This window comes from Notamacropus eugenii, chromosome 3 (genome assembly GCF_028372415.1).
Source record: "Notamacropus eugenii isolate mMacEug1 chromosome 3, mMacEug1.pri_v2, whole genome shotgun sequence".
NCBI lineage: Eukaryota > Metazoa > Chordata > Mammalia > Diprotodontia > Macropodidae > Notamacropus > Notamacropus eugenii.
Window position 1 is genome coordinate 295,577,923 of NC_092874.1, and position 18,818 is coordinate 295,596,740.

Consider the following 18,818-nt stretch of genomic DNA (forward strand, 5'->3'; position numbering starts at 1 on the left):
GACTGACCAGTCAAGCTGGGATGGACCAGAAGAGATGGGGTTAAGGGGGCAGAGGATATAGTAGCAGGGTTCAGGTCAGATTCAAGAAAATCCCTCCCAAAGGGAAGCTGAGAGGATCATAGTGGTCTGGAAATTTAAAGGGCCTGGCCTCTAACCAGGCTGTGCAGGTGGTCCCACCCTAATCCCAACACACACACAGGTGGCTCAGCTGCTCTTTTGTCTTGCATTCATCGACTTTAATTCATACCCATTTACACAACCAAATGCTGGGCCAGTTCCAAGAGGGGAGAGGGTAGGCAGGAGAGCTCCTCCAGCTTCTGGGGGAGACAGACAGTGGGAGAGGATGGAGCAGGGAAGGGAGGGTCCCTCACTATGCCATGCCTGGCCCTCTGGGATGGATGGACAGATGGATGGATGGAGAGGGTCTCTGCTGGCCTTCCCCCGGAGAAGGGCCCTGGCAGTCTGGACCCTTGGCCCTCGGGTCACCCTGTCTCATTTGGGAAGCACAGAGTCTCCCTTGCTTCAGAATCTCTGCCCTAGCTGGGAAGAGAGGGCTCAGGCCCTGGACCCCAATGTTCCTGGAATCTTCTGCTTGGGCACCCACAAGCACTTCCAGTTGCTTTCCAGGGCTTCTGTGTGCATGCTGGGAGAGACTGCTTTGCACATGGGTGATGGGGGACACTCCCCAGACCAGGGGGTCCTCAGCGGATAAGGGGGGCTGAGCGGTCATTGGTGATGGTGGGACGGAGTTTCACAGTGGCAAAGGGGTTGGTGCCTCTGAGTGGAGAGAAAGGCAGCGAGAGGGGAGAAAAAAATGAGGAGAGACCCCCCCCCCCCATAATCCTAAGAGGAAGCGGCAGGGTTTCCCATAGATTCATGCAGGGCTGGGAGTGGGCATATGGATGCCAGGTAGCATGCTCTGACCTGGGTTCTAGAATTTTCTTAGTCCACCCCTCCCTACTGTGCCAGGGGCTCCCATCAGGGGAGGGCATGGGGAAGTTCAGGCTCTGCCACCACCACTACCCCAGGTATCTGTGTGGCCTACCCCTGTCCAGCCAGTCTCACACTCACCGGGGGAAGAGCTCTGGGGGGTGCTGCTCCCAGGCCATCAGCTTCTATAAAGATGGAACCCAGTCAGAGTGGAAGAGAGGGGCTAGTGAGCCAGAGCTGGCCCTATCTGTCCACTGATTCCCTGCTTACCCCCGCCCCCTCACTAATAGCCAGGTAATAACAGTGACTGTTTTTATGGAACTTCATAAACATCTCATTTGATCTCACCACAGCTCTGTGAGGTGGGTGCTATTATGATCCCCATTTAATAGAAGAGGAAACAGAGGCAAACAGAAGGTAAATGACTTGGCCAGGGTCATACCCTGGCCTTCCTGACTTCTCCAGCATTCTGTCCACCAAATTGGCAAACAAGACATTTCTCTGCCCCCAGAGAAGTCTGAAAATTGGGTGGCTACTGTCTGTCCAAAGGAGGCCTTGAGCTTTAACTTACAGGGTCCGTGGGGGAAAGAAACAGAGAAGGGAGACCTGGAGAGATGGCACAGGCAAAAAAGAAGAAATACAACTCACGCTATTCTAGGTCTTTAGCACTAAAATGCTCCTCCTTGTAGAGGGCTCTGTGAGCTGGGAAATACAAAGTGTTTTCTGTCTGTCTTCTGATTAGGTAACTGAGGCTCAGAGAGGCCCAGAATCACACAGTGGAGGAGCATCTAAGCCAAGACTCGGAATTCAAGGATTTCAAAGCTTTGAGAGACTTTAGGACAGAGGCTGTCAGAGGTGGGAGGGGCCTAAGAACAGGGGATGTCAGAGGTGGGAGGGGCCTTAGAACGGGATGGCAGGGCTGGGAGGGGGCTTAGAACAGGGAATATCAAGGCTAGAAGGACAGGGTGACAGTGTGGCCCAGTGGAAAGAGCACTTGCTCTTTCTTGTCTGAGGACCTGGGCTCCCATCCTGCTTCTAACCCTTCTTGGTTGATCTTGGGCAAGTCACTTCTCTGTGCCTCAGTTTCCTCCTCCATAAAATGAAGGGATTGGAGCAGATGGCATCTGAGGTTCCTCCCAGCCCCTGAATCTATGACTCTTAGGCTTTGGATGTCAGAGTGGAGAGGACACTATAATCTCCTCTTCGAGGAGAGCTGAGATAACAAGTTGGTCAGTGGCAGGGCCAGGTCTCCTGGCTCCACTCCTGGTTTACTGTGAGGCACTGACAAGGAGAGCTCACCTTGGCATCACTGGCTACCCCCATGCTGCCCATACTGCTACGGCGGCTGCTGTCAGGGGGTAGCGGGGGCGGGGTAGGGGCACGGCTTGTGGCCCTACTGGTGGTCCTGCTGGGAGTGTGGGGCCGGGAGTGGCTGTCCCAGTATTCTGAGGAAGCTGGGGTGCTCACTGGGTGGTCTAGGAGGTTGTCCAGGCTGTGAGTCCCCCGAAGTGGATAGGACCTGAGTCGAGAGGGAGATCAGAGGTCAGCTCCCATACACCATGACCAGCTCACATTGATCACAGGAGACGGACCTGGGCCAACCCAACTGGAGACAAGAGGGCTGGATGTGTTGACCTTGGCAGCAGGGAGTTGGCAAGCAGGGTGAAGGATTTTGGCCAGGACAAGACCTTTTTTCTCAGTAACTAAAAGGGTTGGGGCCCTTCCCAGCCATTCTCCCCAAGCGAACTCAGTTGTGTGGCCTATCAGTCCCCTGGCCTTAACCCCAGCTCCCCTGCTACCTGTACCTGGAAGACAGCACATTCTCGGGCACATCATCCAGGGGCTTCACATATGTCTCTGGGAACCAGCCACTCCTGGGGGATGGAGGGAGAACCTGATCAGAGGTTGCCAGAGCCTAACCCTTCCCTTCTCTGACTAAGGTGACCATCCCCAAGCCTTCCACCAGGTCCTCTCCTGGCCTCCTCTAGCTGGGGCAAGTGCATCATACACGAAAGGCGCTACTGGGTTCATCACTAGAGGTCTCATGCTGGATGACCTTAGCTCTAGATGTTCAAGGAGAGTTGGTCCAACCTCCTCATTTTCAAATGGGGAAACTGGGGCACAAAGAGAAAAAGGGATTTGCTGAGGTGAGGTGACACTACATGTAACAGCTGACCTGGAACTGGAATCTGGCTAGGGGGAGTCGCTTTCTGGGCCTCAGTTTCCCTCTCTGTAAAAATAAAGGCGTTGGGCTCAACACCTCCAAGCTTACTCCAGGTAGAGATCTATGATACTAGGATCCTGCGTCCAATGACTCTTAATGCCCGGGATCTGACCAGTGCCAGGGTAGCCTCCTCCTGCCCATCCCCCACTCACACGGATGACCCCTCCAGCTTGCCATACAGCCAGCCATTTTGGGCTTCAGGCACCAGCACCAGGACGACATCGCCGGCCGAGAAGGGCAGCAGGGTGTGGTTAGCACTGTCCGAATGGGATACCAAGGCCCGAGCTCTCAGGGGGCCCCTGCTGCTGCCCTGCTGCTCCCCGAACGAGTTGGAGCGGGACCGCTGGGTGCTGCTGGCATATAGGGAGGCTGTGCAGGGCAGGGGGACGGCAGGGTCAGACCACGCACAGAACTGTGGCCTTCCCTCCCAGGTCACTGCAATCATTCCTCATACTTCCTCTTGCTCTGCCCAAGTGGACAGCGACTATGCCAGATTGGGCCCCAGTGAGGGTGCCAGCAGCTCTAAGGCTGATGGGGTGGGACCTGGTATCCTGACTCTGGACTCCTCCTAAGGGAGGGGGTCCATACAGAAGGCTAGGGGGAGAGGGGGCAGGCAGCAGTGTGCTGGGACGCCCTGGGCAAGGCTGTCTGGAGCTGTCTTTGGGATGCGCTGGATGGAGAGAGTAGGGGGTCCCTGAGGAGCCTTCTAGCTCTGAGATTCCCATGAAGGTCTGAGGGCCCTCCTAGAAGTGATAGAATTGATTTCTCTGCTCTAAACTCCCTTCCAGCTAGGTAATCCTCTGTTCTAAGTTTTCTCTTTCTGCTGCCATTCCCTGTTCTAAGGCCCTCCTGGCTCTGACATTCCCTGTTCTCAGGCCCTTTCCAGGTCTAACATTCCAAATTCTAAGGTCCTTCCCAATCTAATAGATAGTCCTGGGTCTTCTTGGGGAAGGAAAATATTGTTTTTCATTGGGGGAGAAGGGATTCCCCGAGAGAGTGTCTGTGTTGGTCAGGGGGGTGGGGAGGCGTGAGCAAGGACTGTTCCCAGAACTTCTGTGACTCACGAGAAGATGGTGTCCGGGGCAGGGACATCCGATCTGGCTCCAGCTGGGACACAGGTCTCCCCTCACTGGGCTCCTGGCCGTAGGAGCCTGAGCTATGTCGGCTCCGGGGAGAGCTGAAGTCTCCCAGAGACCTCTGGGGCTGCGAGGGGAGATGGGCAGGGGAGGGTGGGGAAGGGAGGGGAGAGGCAGGGTTGCCCCCCACCCTATTCTGCCCCCCACCCCCAGTCCCAGGGCTCCCCATAGGGATTCAGTAACCTCCTCCCAAGCCACAGAGGAGGTGGTGGGGAGACCCCAGGGGGGAGGTAGGGGGAGGACAGGGTTTCTCGGAAGCTTGAGGTTCTAGGGGGGAGAATAGTCCAGGATGGGGGCCTCAAGTCCCAGGGAGAGAGGGGCACAGCAGGGGGTGGGTAGAGGGGGGGTGGGAAAGGTGGCGCCCGTAGCTCCCAGGGGCTCACCATCTCCAGGCGGGTGGGGGTCAGGCGGCCTGATGGGTAGGCTGACCCAAGGGTGGGGCCCAGCAAGCCGGGGGAATGGGCCCGAGATGAGTTTCGGCTGGCTTCTGACTGTTCCTTCCACAAGAGAACTCGGTTCTGGAGGATGCCCCGGGCCTAGGATAGAAGAAGGGAAGGGGTATTCAAGACCTGGCTTAGACTAGTCCTCACTGTGTGACCTTCAGTAAATCAGGAACCCTATTTGAGCCTCAGTTTGCTCATCAGTAAAAAGAGGGTATGGAATTAGATGATTTATAAGCTTCTCCCCCAATTCTGACATCTTTTGTTCTAAGGTTCTCTCCCAGCCCCAACCTTCCCTATTCTAAGGCCCCTCCTGCCTCTGCCATTCCACATTCTATGTCTCTCCTGCTGAATACCAGTTCTCCTGGATACTCTCTTCTCTCTTGGTTTCTGTGATGGTCCCTTCCAGCCTTCTTTCTGTTCTTCACTCAACCCTCTATTGCAGATTTTCCATCCCCTGGAATCCCTGGTTCATTTTGAGGCTCAGTTCAAGCAACACTTTCCTACCTTTGGAATCTCCTTGTCCCCTCCATCCCACCCCAATCTCCTGGTCTTCCCTCTAGGATCATTTTGGATTTGTCTTGGCCATAGCAATGTAGGTGCATGCCATCTCTCCCATCAGAAGGTTAGCTCACTTAGGGCAGGGACTTTTCTCTGTAAGCTCCCCCTTCCATGCTTAACACATAGTAGGCACTTTAAAATGCTGATGGATAGACTGACCATCTTTACAGAAACAGACCATGTGTTGAGGCAGAAATACATGAAAAATAAATGTTAAAAGGCAGAAATGTGAAACATCTTTTTCAGATCATAATGTAATAAAAATGGTCATTAACACAGAGAATAGATTAGAATATGCCTTATAAGGTAATTGCAATAACCAAGGCAGGGGGCAATGAGGGGCCTGGATGTGACAGATATTGCCAGACTCACAGATACAGATAGATAGATAGATAGATGGATGGATGGATGGGTAGATGGATGAATGGACAGATAGGTAGACAGATGGACAGACAGATAGGTGGATGGATGGATGGGTAAATGGATGGATGCATAGATAGACAGATAGATGGATGGATGGATGGATAGGTAGATGGATAGATAGATATAGATGGAAGATGGATAGATAAATGGATGAATGCATGGATACATACATAATTTCTATCTATCCATCTATCTATTATCCATCTATCTATATCTTAGGTTGTTTGTCCTTCACTTTTGAAGATGCCTGGTGACATCATGGATAGTATCTTGACTTGTGAGTGAATTGGACTTAAGTGAAGCAACATTGCACTGTGGTCAGCTTCACTTTGTCTTCCTGAGTCACTGAAGTCCTATGGCAGGACAAAAGTCAAAACTACTGTTGATGGCCCAGAGTGCAGTGGATGACCTTGGTGTCTTCAATGTCCAACCAAGCTCCAAGCATCCATGGTGCCTGCTTCAGTTGCCTTTATGGCCAGTGGAACAAAGTGTTTTCATCTGCTCATTCTGCATGGGGAAAACCCCCCCAACCCTCACCCCCATCAACTCATTGACGGTTCTGAGGCCCATTGATTACTCTCGACCTGGTTTAGCCTGTCTGTGAGATGGTTTACTGAAATGTGACCACTGGTGAATGCAACAGTTTCTTAGAGCCACAGATGGACATCAAAGGTAGATGAGCAGCCATCGCATCAGAGCTGCTAGTCCTCCCTGAATACTTCACCCACACTCCTATCTATATCTATCTATTTATGTGGGGAAGGAAGGAAGGGTGGAAGGAAAGAATGCAGGCAAGGAGGGACCTGGCTCATTAGAAAGAGCTCCGGACTCAGAATGTAAAGCCTTGAGTTCAAGCACTAGCTCCAGCATTTTCTAGCCAGTTAATAACAGGCAACTAAACTTAGAGTCACAAAACCTGAGTTCAAATGTGACCTCTGTTACTCACTACCAGTGTGACCTTGAGCAAGTAGTTCAACCTCTCTGGACCTCGGTTTCTTTATCTGCAAAATGCAGGAGTAGAACTCGGTGACTTCTGGAATCTCCCCATATCTGCTCCTAGAATTTCTGGGGCTAAGGTAGAATAAGGGGAAATCCTGCCCTGGTCCATCCCCACAGCCCAGGCCCTCGGCTCACCCGGCCAAAGAACTGCAGGAAGGTGTTGGATAATAGCAGGTGCTTTTCAGCCAAGAACCGATAGCGCCTCTTCTCCTCCAGCTCTGCTGCTTTCTGGCTCTCTGAGACGAAGGCGTGCATCTGGGCATGCAACCTGTTCACGCTCTCCTGGGGAGGGACAGAGAAGATGAGTGAGGGGCTCCACCAGAAATGAGAGGCTCAGGTGTCCCACATCTTTGAATCATCAAAATGCATCTCCCACAATCAGTGACTCCCTACAGTGCACTTAGGGATGGATGGGGAACTCACTAATCAAAAAATTATACAGTATTTATTAAATACCAACTGTGTACCAGGCTGCAGACACAAAAAAGGCAAAACGGTCCCTGCCCTCAGGGACCTTGAAATCTAAGGCTTGTGCTACGGACATACAAGGTATAGGCAGGCAGCCAATCCTCTCAATGATTGGGAAGTGTTTCCTGCTTTGGCCTCAGTGAGATTTCCACCTATTCCTCCCGGTTCTGCCCACAGAAGTTAAGCAGCACCAGCCTAAGACTTCCTTGGCTCCATGAAGTTGACTGCCTGGGCTTCCTCTTCCCTATGGTGTGACCTCAAGGTCTGTCTCTAACCTGAATGCCTTGCTCTGGACGCTCTCCCGTGTATCCAAGTCCCTTAGAAAACATGTCTCCCACAACTGAACACAATCTTGCCCAAGGGGCTGATTATGGTAGCAGGCAGCAGGAAGATTACTTCCCCAGCTCTTGCCCCTCCCAGATGGCATTCAATACCCTGCTCCCTCACACCCTCAGATCTTTTTATAATGATCTGGGTCCCCTTGCCTCTCCCCCTTTCAGCCCTCCTTCAGCTGTTACCTTTGCCCATTAGAATATAAGCCCCTTAAGGACTGGGATAGCCTTGGTTGCTTGTGAGACTTCAGCATTTAACGACTATCGGTCTGTACCGTCCAGCCGTACCTCTTCCTGACCGCCACTATTTCGTGCTTATGAAATTGATTGTTGGAACCTCAGTTTAAGATCTTACATTTATTTCGCTTCAGTTTCCTCCATATTTCATTTGGTCCATCTTCTTAATTTTCTCACCAGCACCTCCACAGTTGGGGAACGCCCAGCTCCAGAAAGTCCCAGGAAAGCCAAGAATTCCTCATTTTTCCCTGGCACTATCCCTCTCATCCCCTGGTGATGTCTTGCCTCAGACATTTACTAGCTGGGTGACTCTGAGCAAGAGAGCCTCAATTTCTTCATCTGTAAAATGGTGACGATAATAGGACCTGCCTCCCAGGGTTATTACAAGATAACATATATAAAAAGCCTTTGCAAACCGTACTATTATTATTAACATTAAATATCATTAAATACCATCTCCACCTTGAAATCTTTGTTGACAGAGGTCTGCTTCCAAGGAAGATTTTTCTGGTAGCTGTCCAGCTAGACTATGAAACCCCTGAGACCAAGTAATAAGTCCCCATCCCGGAGTCCAGCACTTAGAAGGCTCTCACCTTATGACTGCCTCCCTCTGAGATGCTTTCTGCTTCTAGAGCCTATGTGTGGCCTTGGGTTTTTGTGGATGAACTTTCAGCAGATGTAACACAGGAGGTGTGTAAGTGGGGACCTGGTCCCCTGGGCAGGATCAGAGATTTAGAGCTGAAATGGAATCTAAGACCCCTCATTTTACAGATGAGGAAATGGAGAAGTAAGGGAACTTGCCCAGGGTCACGCAGCTAGTAAAAGTTTGAAGGAGGATTTGAACTCAGGTCTTCCTGCTGCCAGGTCTGGTGCCCTGGGCTGCTTAGAGCAGCAGGGTGAGTGTAGGGCAGTAGGTGTAATTGACTTTAATGGGGGGAGGAGGAGAGCAGGGCTCCCTGGGGAACCCAGCCCCTCCCCTCTGCCCGTCTTGCTCACCTTCATCTCCCGAGCGCTCCTGTCTCTCTTCCTCTCCATCCTCCACAACTCTGACATGCATTTCTCCAGGTTGGCAGCGCGGTGTCGGTATTCTATCTCATAGTTCTGGCGGCTGTCCTAGGGAGTGGGAGATGTTGGGAGCATGGTGGGGGGAGGAAGGGGCAGCAAAGACCTGCTCACACTACTCACTGTGGGATTACTAGGGAATGACTTTCTCTTTCTGGCCCTCAGTATACTCATCTCTAAAATGGGAAGAGTCACCCTTGCCTTGCCTTGCCTTCCTTAGGACTGGAAAAGAAATTAGACATCATCTAGTCCCACAACCTCATTTTACAGGTGAGGAAACTGAGGCCCAAAGAGCACAATGTGGGAACATTCCTTGTAAATAGTAAGGGCATCAAAGTACGGCTGTCAGCTGAGGTGGGTAATGCTTTAAGGGTGACAAAAGATACCACAACAACACTTAAGCTGGGTTCTCCAAATATAATTACTCCTATTTTACAAATGAGGAAACTCAGACTCAGGGAGGTAAAAGGATCTGTCCAAGATCACACAGTTAGTACGTGTCAGAGCCAGGATTTGAACCCAGGTTTCTCCTGATTCCAACTCCATGGTTCCAGTATTCCTTTTACTATAACATGCTGCCTTTCTAATTATTATTCTCTCCAGTCATAGGAAGGCCACTACAATGGGGACAGAGGTCAGTTTGTTTCCATGCCTTTGAGGAACGTGGGGGCACTAAAGAATCTTTCCCTTTTCCCCAGGGAGAGGAATTAAGAATGGGAAGACCTCAGGGTTGGGGAAGCCAGCAGAGTGCTCCAGGGAAAGCTGCCCACCCAGCATGGCAGAGGTAGTGGGGGTGGGCTCACTTTGATAAACTGCATGTCCAGCTTGGTGTTCTTCTCCATGTGCTGCAGGAGGTCCCCGTGGAAAGTCTGCACCTGCAATGAAGACAAAATATGTCCCTTCTTTCCTCTCGGGCATATGCCCGAGTCTGCACTGCCATGGACAGTGACAGGGCAGGGAGCTGGGAGAACCCTCAGAATATGGAGTCAGAGCTGGGAGGGAGCTTAGAATATGGAATGTCCAAGCTGGAAGGGATCTTAGAACACAGAATGTCAGAGCTGGGAGGAGCTATCGAACAAGGAACATTAGAACAAGAGGACATTCAAATTTGGAGGGACTTCAAAGATAAATTATAAAACCTTTACTTTGTAGGTAAAAAACCAGAGGACTAAAGGAGGAAGTAACTGTCCCCAAAGTCCTACCTCTAACTGTTAGCACAAAAAGAATCCTAAAGTTGGCCATGCCCTTGCATCCTTTAATAATTTCTTAGGACTTTAATCCATAGCTACAACTCCACACAGGAATCAAAGCCTTGTTTGTATCAAGGTTTGTATCAAGGTTGATGAAGGTACTGGGTAGGCAAATAATGCCAAGCCTTTCAGGGTCAGGGAGTGGCCAAGGTCCCCAGGGTACTTGCTGCAAGGGGAGTCAGGTGAAAGAGAGGCCAAAAGGAGGGATTGTCACAATGATGGGAAAGTCTATGAGAAAGACCGTGCCAAAGAATGCTGGGCATTTTGTCACTGAGAAAAGAGAATGAGAGGCAGTATGCCCTAGTGGGTCTGGAATCAGGAAAATCTATATTCAAGTCTCACCTCTGATATCAGCGATTGGACCTCAGGCACATAATGTAAGCCTTGAGCAGCTCTCTAAGCTTTTCCTAGTAAGTTATAGATGGATTGCAATCTGCCTTTGTGGAGGGACTGGCAATGAAGACAGAGTTCATCGACCAAGGCAGAAAAGAGGGTGGAGTGGGTAGCCCCAATGGATAGGCCCACAGATATTGGTGTTAGGGGTACTCTTTCCCTCACTATCAGGAGGAAGCCATTCTGGGCCTGGCTAACATGGTGAGAAATCTGGAGATTGTGTCATGTCAGGTTTGACCACAGATTTAGAGTTAGAAAGGACCTCAGAGACAAGTGTCTCCAATCCCCTCATTTTACAAATGAAAAAACCAAGGCATAGATTGGTGACTTGCCCTAGGTCAAGGTGGATGAGTCAAGATTTGATCTTCTCTATTCCAAATGGAGAAAATAAGACCCAATCAACCAGTATTTGTCAAGCTTCTTCTATATGACAGGCACTATCCTAGCTAGGTGGTGGTTCATGAGGTTAAAAGGCTGTCAAGTGGAAGAGTCTTGTTCTACTTGGACCCAGGGAGGTTAGGGAGAGGGAAGGAGTTTCTGAGAGAGATTTCAGCTCAGTGCCATGAGCTGTCCAGCAGTGAAGTGGGTAGTAGTAGTGGTGAGGAGTAGTAGTGATTTCCCTGTTTCTGGAGATATGCAAGCAGAGACTGGTGACACCTTGTCAGATATATGACAGGTATATGTCAGATCCATGGGTTAGGCTAGATGGATGCTGAGGTCCCTCCCAGCCCTGGAATTCTGGGATCCTGCTTTCTATACAAATCCTCCATTAGTTCATTACCAGAGGCTTCACCCAAAGTCACTGAGTCCTCTGCTTTTGTCAGCACTTGCTCCTAGAAGGGACTCCCTTGGACCCAGAGCTCTGAGATTCTCCCAGTCTCGGGCCTGGGCACAAGCTTTCCATTCAGGATTTGGATTTGTTTTTAATCCCTGCCTTTGCTTTGGCTAATCAGGAAATCTTCTGCAGGCTTCCTGGTAGGATGTGGGCATCCAAGCCCACAGCTCCAGGTCATTGATTCCTAAGGAACTGACTGAAGTCTCAGTCAGAGGAAAGAATCCCTCCCAATGCTCACAAAGACGTCTTATCGTCCCAGTCACTTCCTTCATGACTTATCTCCCATCGGGGGAACAATCACATTGGACTAAAGTCCGGTCAAGCTGTCCAGGGGGGTGGGGGGGTGGGGTGGGGGGAAAGGAGGAGGGATCCCTTTTCCCAGTGGCCCTGCCAGCCTTGAAGAGAGCCGAAGACTATCACAACCCCTCCCCAACCCTGAGGGAACTATCCCCAGTTCCTTCCACTGATCCTCTCATGGCATCCTTTGCTGGGATACAGAATAATAACAGTAGCTAATATTACAAGTATAAAATAATAACAGTAGCTAATACTACAAGAGCCCTTTAAGGTCTGTGAGTCACTGTGCAATTAGTATCTCATTTGATCCTCACAACACACCTGGGGGGTGTTATGATTGTGCCCATTTTACAGGTAATAATAATAGCAGTTAATATTTATATGGACACGATTTACTATTAATTTACTAATTACTTATTACTAATGAACTAACTATACTTATTAATCCACTAATTTATTGCTAATTAACTAAATCTATATATTACTGATCAACTAAATTCACTAATTTACTAATTTATATGTACGCATTTGCTATTAACATTTGCTATACACGAAGTACTTTACAAATATCATCGTATTTGATCCTCACAACAGCCCTGGGAGAGAGGTGCTATTATCATCCCATTTTACATATAATAATAATATTTATATGTATGCTATTTACTATTCATTGACTAATCATTACTAATTACTTTTTTACTAATTTACTGTTTAATTGATTACTTTATGTGTATACTATTAATATTTACTATGTATGCTAAATGCTTTACAATTATCTCTTTTGATCCTCATAATGATCGTCTTCATTTTGCAGTTGAGGAAACTGAGGCAAACAGAGTTTAGTGACTTGCCCAGGGTCACATAGGTAGTAAGTGTCTGAGGCAGAATTTGAACTCAGGTCTGTCTAACTCTATCCACTGTGCCCCCACGCTATCCCTTATAGCAGACTAGGGCTATCTACTAGCCAACCCCCTTCCCGTTTTAGTTGGAAGGGCTGGCTCTGGAAGTTGGGAGGAGACTGACAAGAAAGAGGGGCTGATGAAACTGCAGGTGAGGTGGTTCTTAAAACAAGATGGCAGCTAGCCATTGGTGGAGACTAGGGAGAGGTGCAAGGGGGACAGAGATAGGGTTCAGGCGGGTTGGGTCCTACCGCTCAAGTGCAGTTACAAGATTCCATCCTAATCTTGATTTATGACAAGGTAGGTGGTGAAGCAGGTAAAGTACTAGGCCTGGAGTCAGGAAGACTGGAATTCAAATCCAGCCTCAGACATGTACCAGTTGTGTGATCCTGCATAAGCTACTTCCCTTCTCAGTCTACCTCAATTAATTGGGATGATTCCTTCCAGGGTTGTTGTGAAAATCAAAGGAGATGATGCTTGTGTAGCTCTTGGCATGGTGCCTGGCATACAGTAGGAGCAAAATAAATGTGGCTTCTTCTTGTTATGTGGTGGTCTTAGAGGGTTCAGGACCAGGGAGGTGGGAGCCCAGCTTGGCGCTCACAACTTCTGGAGCAGGATCACATTTTTAGAAGGACATGGACCAACTGGAAGACAGCCATTGAAAGGTGCCTGGGAGGGAGATGGGATTTCAGGCTGTATAAATACTGGTTGGAAAAAATGAGAATGTTTGTTCTGGGAAAGGGAAGGCTGATGAGGGCCATGCTGGCCTTCTTCAAGTATCTGTAGGGCTGTTGTAGACAAGGATAGGACTCTCTTAGAAGAAAATCTCATAGACTCAGATCTAGCAGGGAGCCGAGACCCTTGGTCTAACAGCTGCATTTTACTGATGAGGAAACTGAGGTGGCAGTGACTTGACCAAGCTCACACAGGCAGTAAATGTCAGAAGCAGGACTGTAAGCCAGGGTGCTTGGTGGCCCCACTTAAAAATGGCCCAGAGGCCCACAGAGATGTTTGGCAGTGCCCATATTCTGACTCTTTACCCTCCTTGCTAGCCCATGTCTCAGATCCCATGACCTCTTCTGAACAGGGTTAGCCTCCTCTCTCTTTTACACCAAGGTCTAGGGGCATTCAGAAGAGCATGAGCCTTCCTAGGACCACCTTGGGCACCAAGCCTGCCCCCCAGGGTTGGCCTGGAGACTCACGACAATTTCCAAGTCATTGTTCAGGTGCCTCTGGGTGTCTGACATCTGTACAAGGATCTCACCTGGAAGACAGGGAAGGAAACAGTGAGGCGGGGATGGGCAGGTGCACTGGCCTGACCCCACCCAGGGGCACCAGGGCCACTTGCTCGGCAATTACTTGGGGCAAAGTCTGTGTTTGCAGAGATGGCTCACAGGGTGGGAGCAATATCTTCTGACTTGGGATCTTATCAGATAAGCATGAGTGAGAGAACCTGGCTTTCAGTATTAACATTCTGGGTCCTTACCCTGTCCTTTCCCTTCCCGCCCTGCACCTGCCCAGTCCCTGTAGGTCAACGGGCACAGGGACCACTAATACCAACTCTCAACTCTAGGTCAACTTCAAGTTTACAAGGTACCTTCCCCCCAAATCCCTGTGAGATAAGGAATGCAAAGATCACCACTTCATTTTTTACAGATGAGGAAACCTGAGACCCCCATAAGAAGCAATGGCTTGCCTAGGGTCACTAAGTCAGTAAAGATCATAGGTCTAAAATTGGTAGGACTTTGGAGACCATCTAGCCTGACCTCCTCAGTTTTTCAGCTGAGGAAAATGAGGCCCAGAGAGTTTGTGACCTGCCTAGGGTCACACAGGCAGTATCAAAGCTAGGATCTGAACCCAGGGGCTTTAACTCCAGGGTTCAATTTCCTGGCTCTAGGCCCACCCTACCACCTGGTCTACAGAGAGCACACAGCCTTGGTCTTAGGAAAGATCGAGGTTTCAATCCTGCCTTCTGTATTCACTGTGTGACTAAGGACAAGTCATTTCCCCTCACTGAGCCTCAGTTTTCTCATCTGTAAAATGGGAATAATAATCCTTTTACTATGGGGCTTTTGGAGAGGGCTTACAAAGCTGCAGGGGCTATTATGACCCTTATCCTTATCTGGATGGTGGTGAAAAGACAGCTGGACCAGCAGGCCTGATGCCTGGGAGGCGGGGCAGGAGTAGGGTCTCCTACCCAATAGCTGTGAGGTGGAACTCTGCAGGGCCTGCTCCCCAATCTTCTGGATGGCCTTGAAGTAGACTTCAGCTGCTTCAGACAGCGCTGCCCAGAGGGGAAAGACTCATGTGTCTCAGCCTGGGACCTGGCTCAGGCCCTGCCCCCCAGCCCTCTCCTCAAATCCAACCCAGGCTGATCCTCCCCCACCAAGAGCTCCCCCATGCCTCCCTAGTGACCATCCCCCTCTGACCCCCTGTCCGAAGGCAAGGTCCTTACAGGGACTAGCTATTCTGACTAGCTGTTCACTCCCCTGTTAGGCCATAAGCCCAGGGAAGGTGGGGGTGTGCCTTAGCTAACCTTCGCATCTCCCCAGTGCCCAGACCTGGGCTCTAAGCACAGAAGGAGCCTTATAAATGCCAAATGAATGCATGAGATCTAGTCTCAAATCCAGACCCCTGACTCAGCCAGGCCAAAGTCCGCACCCCGAACCCCAGCACCCGGTCTTCTCCTCCGAACTCTCTCCTGTAAGTCTGTGCAGATGCAGTAGGAAATCTGGAAGGAGGCGCTGGGGAAATGGATGGGGGAGGAGGTGTCTGGGAGGGAGAGCTGGTGTACACACGAATGATCACGTGATCCAAAGAGCTGGCACTGTGTTTATGAGAGTGTCCCCCCCAGTGGGCAACTGACAACAATGGTGATGGGAATAACCATAGTTCTTAATGATAGTAGTAATGATGATGGTAATAACAGTGATAATACCAGTAATAACAGTGATAATACTCTCAGCACCTCTGGAGCGCTTTCAGGTCAGCAAAGAGCTATGATCTCGTCTGAACTTTTCAGAGGGAGCTGCTATGGTCATCACCATCTCCATTCTACAGATGAGGATAACTGAGGCTCAGATCTGCCCAGGTCTCACAGCCAAGGGAGTGTCAGAGGGGAGGTTCAAGTGCAGTCTCTGATTTTCTTCACCCATCAGGATGGAAGAGTTTGGGGAACAGGAGGAGGAAGGGGCTTGGGAAAAGCAAGCATCCTCACTCACCATGAAAGGCACGAAGGTAGTTGTTACCCAGGTATACAAGATTCTCCAGGGCCGGGTTAAACTGCTCCATGATGCTCTGGGGACACAGGCCAAGGACTCAGAGAAGGGATGGGACATGAGGAGTTAATAGAAAGAGCCAGGCCCTCTCTCCCTCTCCTCAAGGTCTGGAACCCCTGGGATACCTCCAGGCTCCAGGGTGGTGTTGCCTGCCTGAGAGTGGATCCCCATCTACTCTGTGACCAGGGGCTAGGGATTCCAGGCTCTCCCAGTTCCACAAAATCAGAAAGTCTGGGGTGGGGACCTAAGAGGTCACCAAGCCCAACCTTCCCTCACTCAGCAGCCTCCCCTCATGGCAGTCAGCCCACCTGTGCTTGGATATTCTCTGTAACAGAGAGCTCACTACTTCACTGAGCAGCCTACTTTATTCAAGGAGAGTCTAATAATAAGCAAATTTTTCTGTGCTTTGGGTGACATGGAATCCTGCCTCCCTCTCTCCTGTGTCAGCTGAGAGCAGAGCAGATGGCTTTCCTTTAGGACCCCACCATTGTAGACAATCAGACCCTGGGGTCTTCCTAAGCCCCTTGCTAAATATAGCTCAGTGGGGCAAAAGGACACCATGCCTGACCTGGACAGGAGGCTGCCTGAGGCTGCCCAGGGATACTTAAAGTAAAGGTGGGAGTCACTCCTCAGGACCCCATCGCCTAAGAAAACCACCCTATTCCTCTCCCAACAAAGGTGAAAATGACTCACCCCCCACCCCAGGTGGAGAAGGAACACCATCTTCCCAAGAGAAAGCCCCATTCTCTCAAGATGTTTTCTCCCACGAGCCCTCTGCAGTTGGGATTATGATTAGCTCCATTTTACTGATGAAAAACTGAGGCTCCTAAGCACCATGCTAGCATGGCAGGGGTCCCCTGAAGACCCTGTCTGGCCGAGCCCTGGCGGACTCTGAGAGTACCACTCTCTGAAATGGAGACATCCAAGACAATCAACAGGCAGGCATTTATTAAACACTTACTATATACCGAGCACTATGCTGGGCTCTGGGCACAAAGACAAAAATGATACAGCCCTGACTTCAAGGACAGTAGCAGAGGACCCCAAACCAGGCCAGAAGCAACCATTCTCCAATCCCTCCACACTGGAAGGCCAGTCCCCATCCTAAGCCAGGGCCCACCCAGAGGAGGTTATCCAGTGAGCTGCCAGGGCTTCAAACCACGCAGTTAAGAGCCACATGAAAAACGGACCAAGAATCCTTAGGGGGAAGCCATCTATTTCCCAGGTTTTGAAGGGGGTTCCGTGTGAGAGGGCTTACCTGCATTCTCTTTGGCCCTGGAGAATGTCTGAAAATTGTAGACTATACCTTCCCATAAGGAAGGTGAGTTGCCAGCATTGATCTGGGCTTCCCCTGCCTCAGAGATGCTGTTTGACAGATTGCTGACCTGGCCCCTTGAGGTTTCTTTGAACCCTGCTTGCCCAGGAAGAAACAGAGGCCTCCTTGGCCTCCTAGATTTGGGAGCTCTAAGGGGCTGCCATTCCTGATGCTGGGTTGGGGCTTTAAGCCTCCAGTCCAGTGCTGGAACTCTTTCTAGACTCTGGTTCCCTCCTTCTCCTCCTCCAGACCTGACCCATCCCTCAGCCTCTGAAAGCCCTACGTGGCCCACATACTGAGCCTCCACTTGGCCTGTGTTGGCATGCCCCAGAGCGGGCCTCTGGGGTGATCTATTCCTTCAATGAGAGGTGTTTAAAGTCCAAGAAGTGGACTCCAGCGCCCTCCCTGGGCCCGCTGAAGGCCTGGACCAGTTTGCTGGACATTTGCCTCCCATGCTTTGGGGGACTGAGCTGACCACGCTCACCTTGTAGATGGCCACTGTGGATCGATAAAATTGCTCCATCTCGAGGGCCATGAAGCGAGAGGGGAAGACCCAGACCAGGGAAGGTAGGTGTCTGAGGCGTCTGCCAAGAGATCTCAAGGCTGGACACAAGGGGTTGTGGACCCAGCAGCGTCCTCACAGCACCTGAGCCCTCCAGAGGGCTGTCACTGGGGTGGGGATAGAGGACTGAAGGAAGGTTAATTATTCACCAGTTGGGATGTCAGAATCTGATCTAGGGCTGTAACCAGATGCCGAGTAGGGGTGGGGGGGGAAGGAAGCCTGGGACAGTGAGGTGGGCTCATGTGACCTCCTTGAATTATTCAACTCTTCTGGGCGGGCTCAGCACACAGCAACCTCCTATCCTCTCCTAGCTTCCCCTCTGGGCTACCACTACTGGGAGGAGGGTGGGGTTTGCTGCAGTAGAGGGAGCCCCAAAGGCCACCTGGTGGGGTTCCCTTTGGCTCCATTCCCAGGCTGGGAGAACCCCCCCCCCCGCCCAATTCCCTCCCCAACTGCCTCGGACAGTTGCCAACATCTGAGGGGCCTCCTGGGAGAATGCCTTCTCCCTCTGCCCCCACAGTCAGTCTCCATTCAGAGCCAGAGGCCAACCAACATCCCACTCCTCAAGTGACCAATCCTCTCTGGGCCTCAGTTCCCTCCTCCATCTCAAAGGCTCCTTGCAGCTCTAGATTCCATGATGACGTCCATAAACAGGCTGCCCTCAGGGAGCCAGGCCAAGGAATGAGAGTCAGCCATGACCCCCTTACCTCCTGCCTCAGTCCTACTCTCCAGGGATAGCTGAACACTTACCTGATGATCTTGGCGACCCTTTCACTGGCCCTCATTCCTACATCCTTATAAATGCTGTTTCCTTTTCAAGTTCATCTCTCCATTGGACAGCACCCACCTTAACTAGGACTTGCACACCTACTCCCAGTGCCCAAGACAGAAAGAGGGCTCGATCCCCCATAGGAAACCTCTTAAATGTTGCTGGGATCCTCCTGACCCCAGTCTGGGTCAGAGGTGGGAGCCCCTCAGAGCTCCACGTGTCCATCCCTTGCACTGGAGTGATGAGAAAAAGGAGGTTCAGCTAGCCTTCACCCTTTTCTGGCAGACCTCCCTCCCTCCAATGGACTCATCTTGCCATTCCACAATCCAGTCCCACTTCCTTCATTCAATGTGTCCTCCATGTTAGGAGGTGAGGAGGGGAAATAAGTTGACACTTTTGCAATTCTAT

General features: G+C 50.7%; 1 protein-coding gene across 2 annotated transcripts; it reads right to left on the reverse strand.

Moving 5' to 3' along the window:
- Positions 1-212: 212 nt before the first annotated feature.
- Positions 213-17,975, reverse strand: BAIAP2L2 (BAR/IMD domain containing adaptor protein 2 like 2). 2 transcript variants are annotated; one of them, XM_072656086.1, is made up of 14 exons: positions 17,564-17,975; positions 15,708-15,783; positions 14,684-14,770; positions 13,689-13,750; positions 9,616-9,687; positions 8,747-8,863; positions 6,849-6,995; positions 4,674-4,826; positions 4,219-4,357; positions 3,307-3,523; positions 2,736-2,804; positions 2,230-2,449; positions 1,072-1,115; positions 213-777 (listed from the first exon to the last, which is right to left on the reverse strand). In XM_072656086.1, the coding sequence occupies exons 1-14, from the start codon at positions 17,612-17,614 to the stop codon at positions 702-704; spliced, it is 1,530 nt and encodes a 509-aa protein (XP_072512187.1). In that variant the 5' UTR covers positions 17,615-17,975; the 3' UTR covers positions 213-701. The 2 variants fall into 2 exon arrangements, with proteins under 2 accessions (XP_072512187.1, XP_072512188.1); XM_072656087.1 differs by lacking the exon at positions 17,564-17,975 and adding an exon at positions 17,023-17,490.
- Between the last annotated feature and the right edge of the window lie 843 nt (positions 17,976-18,818).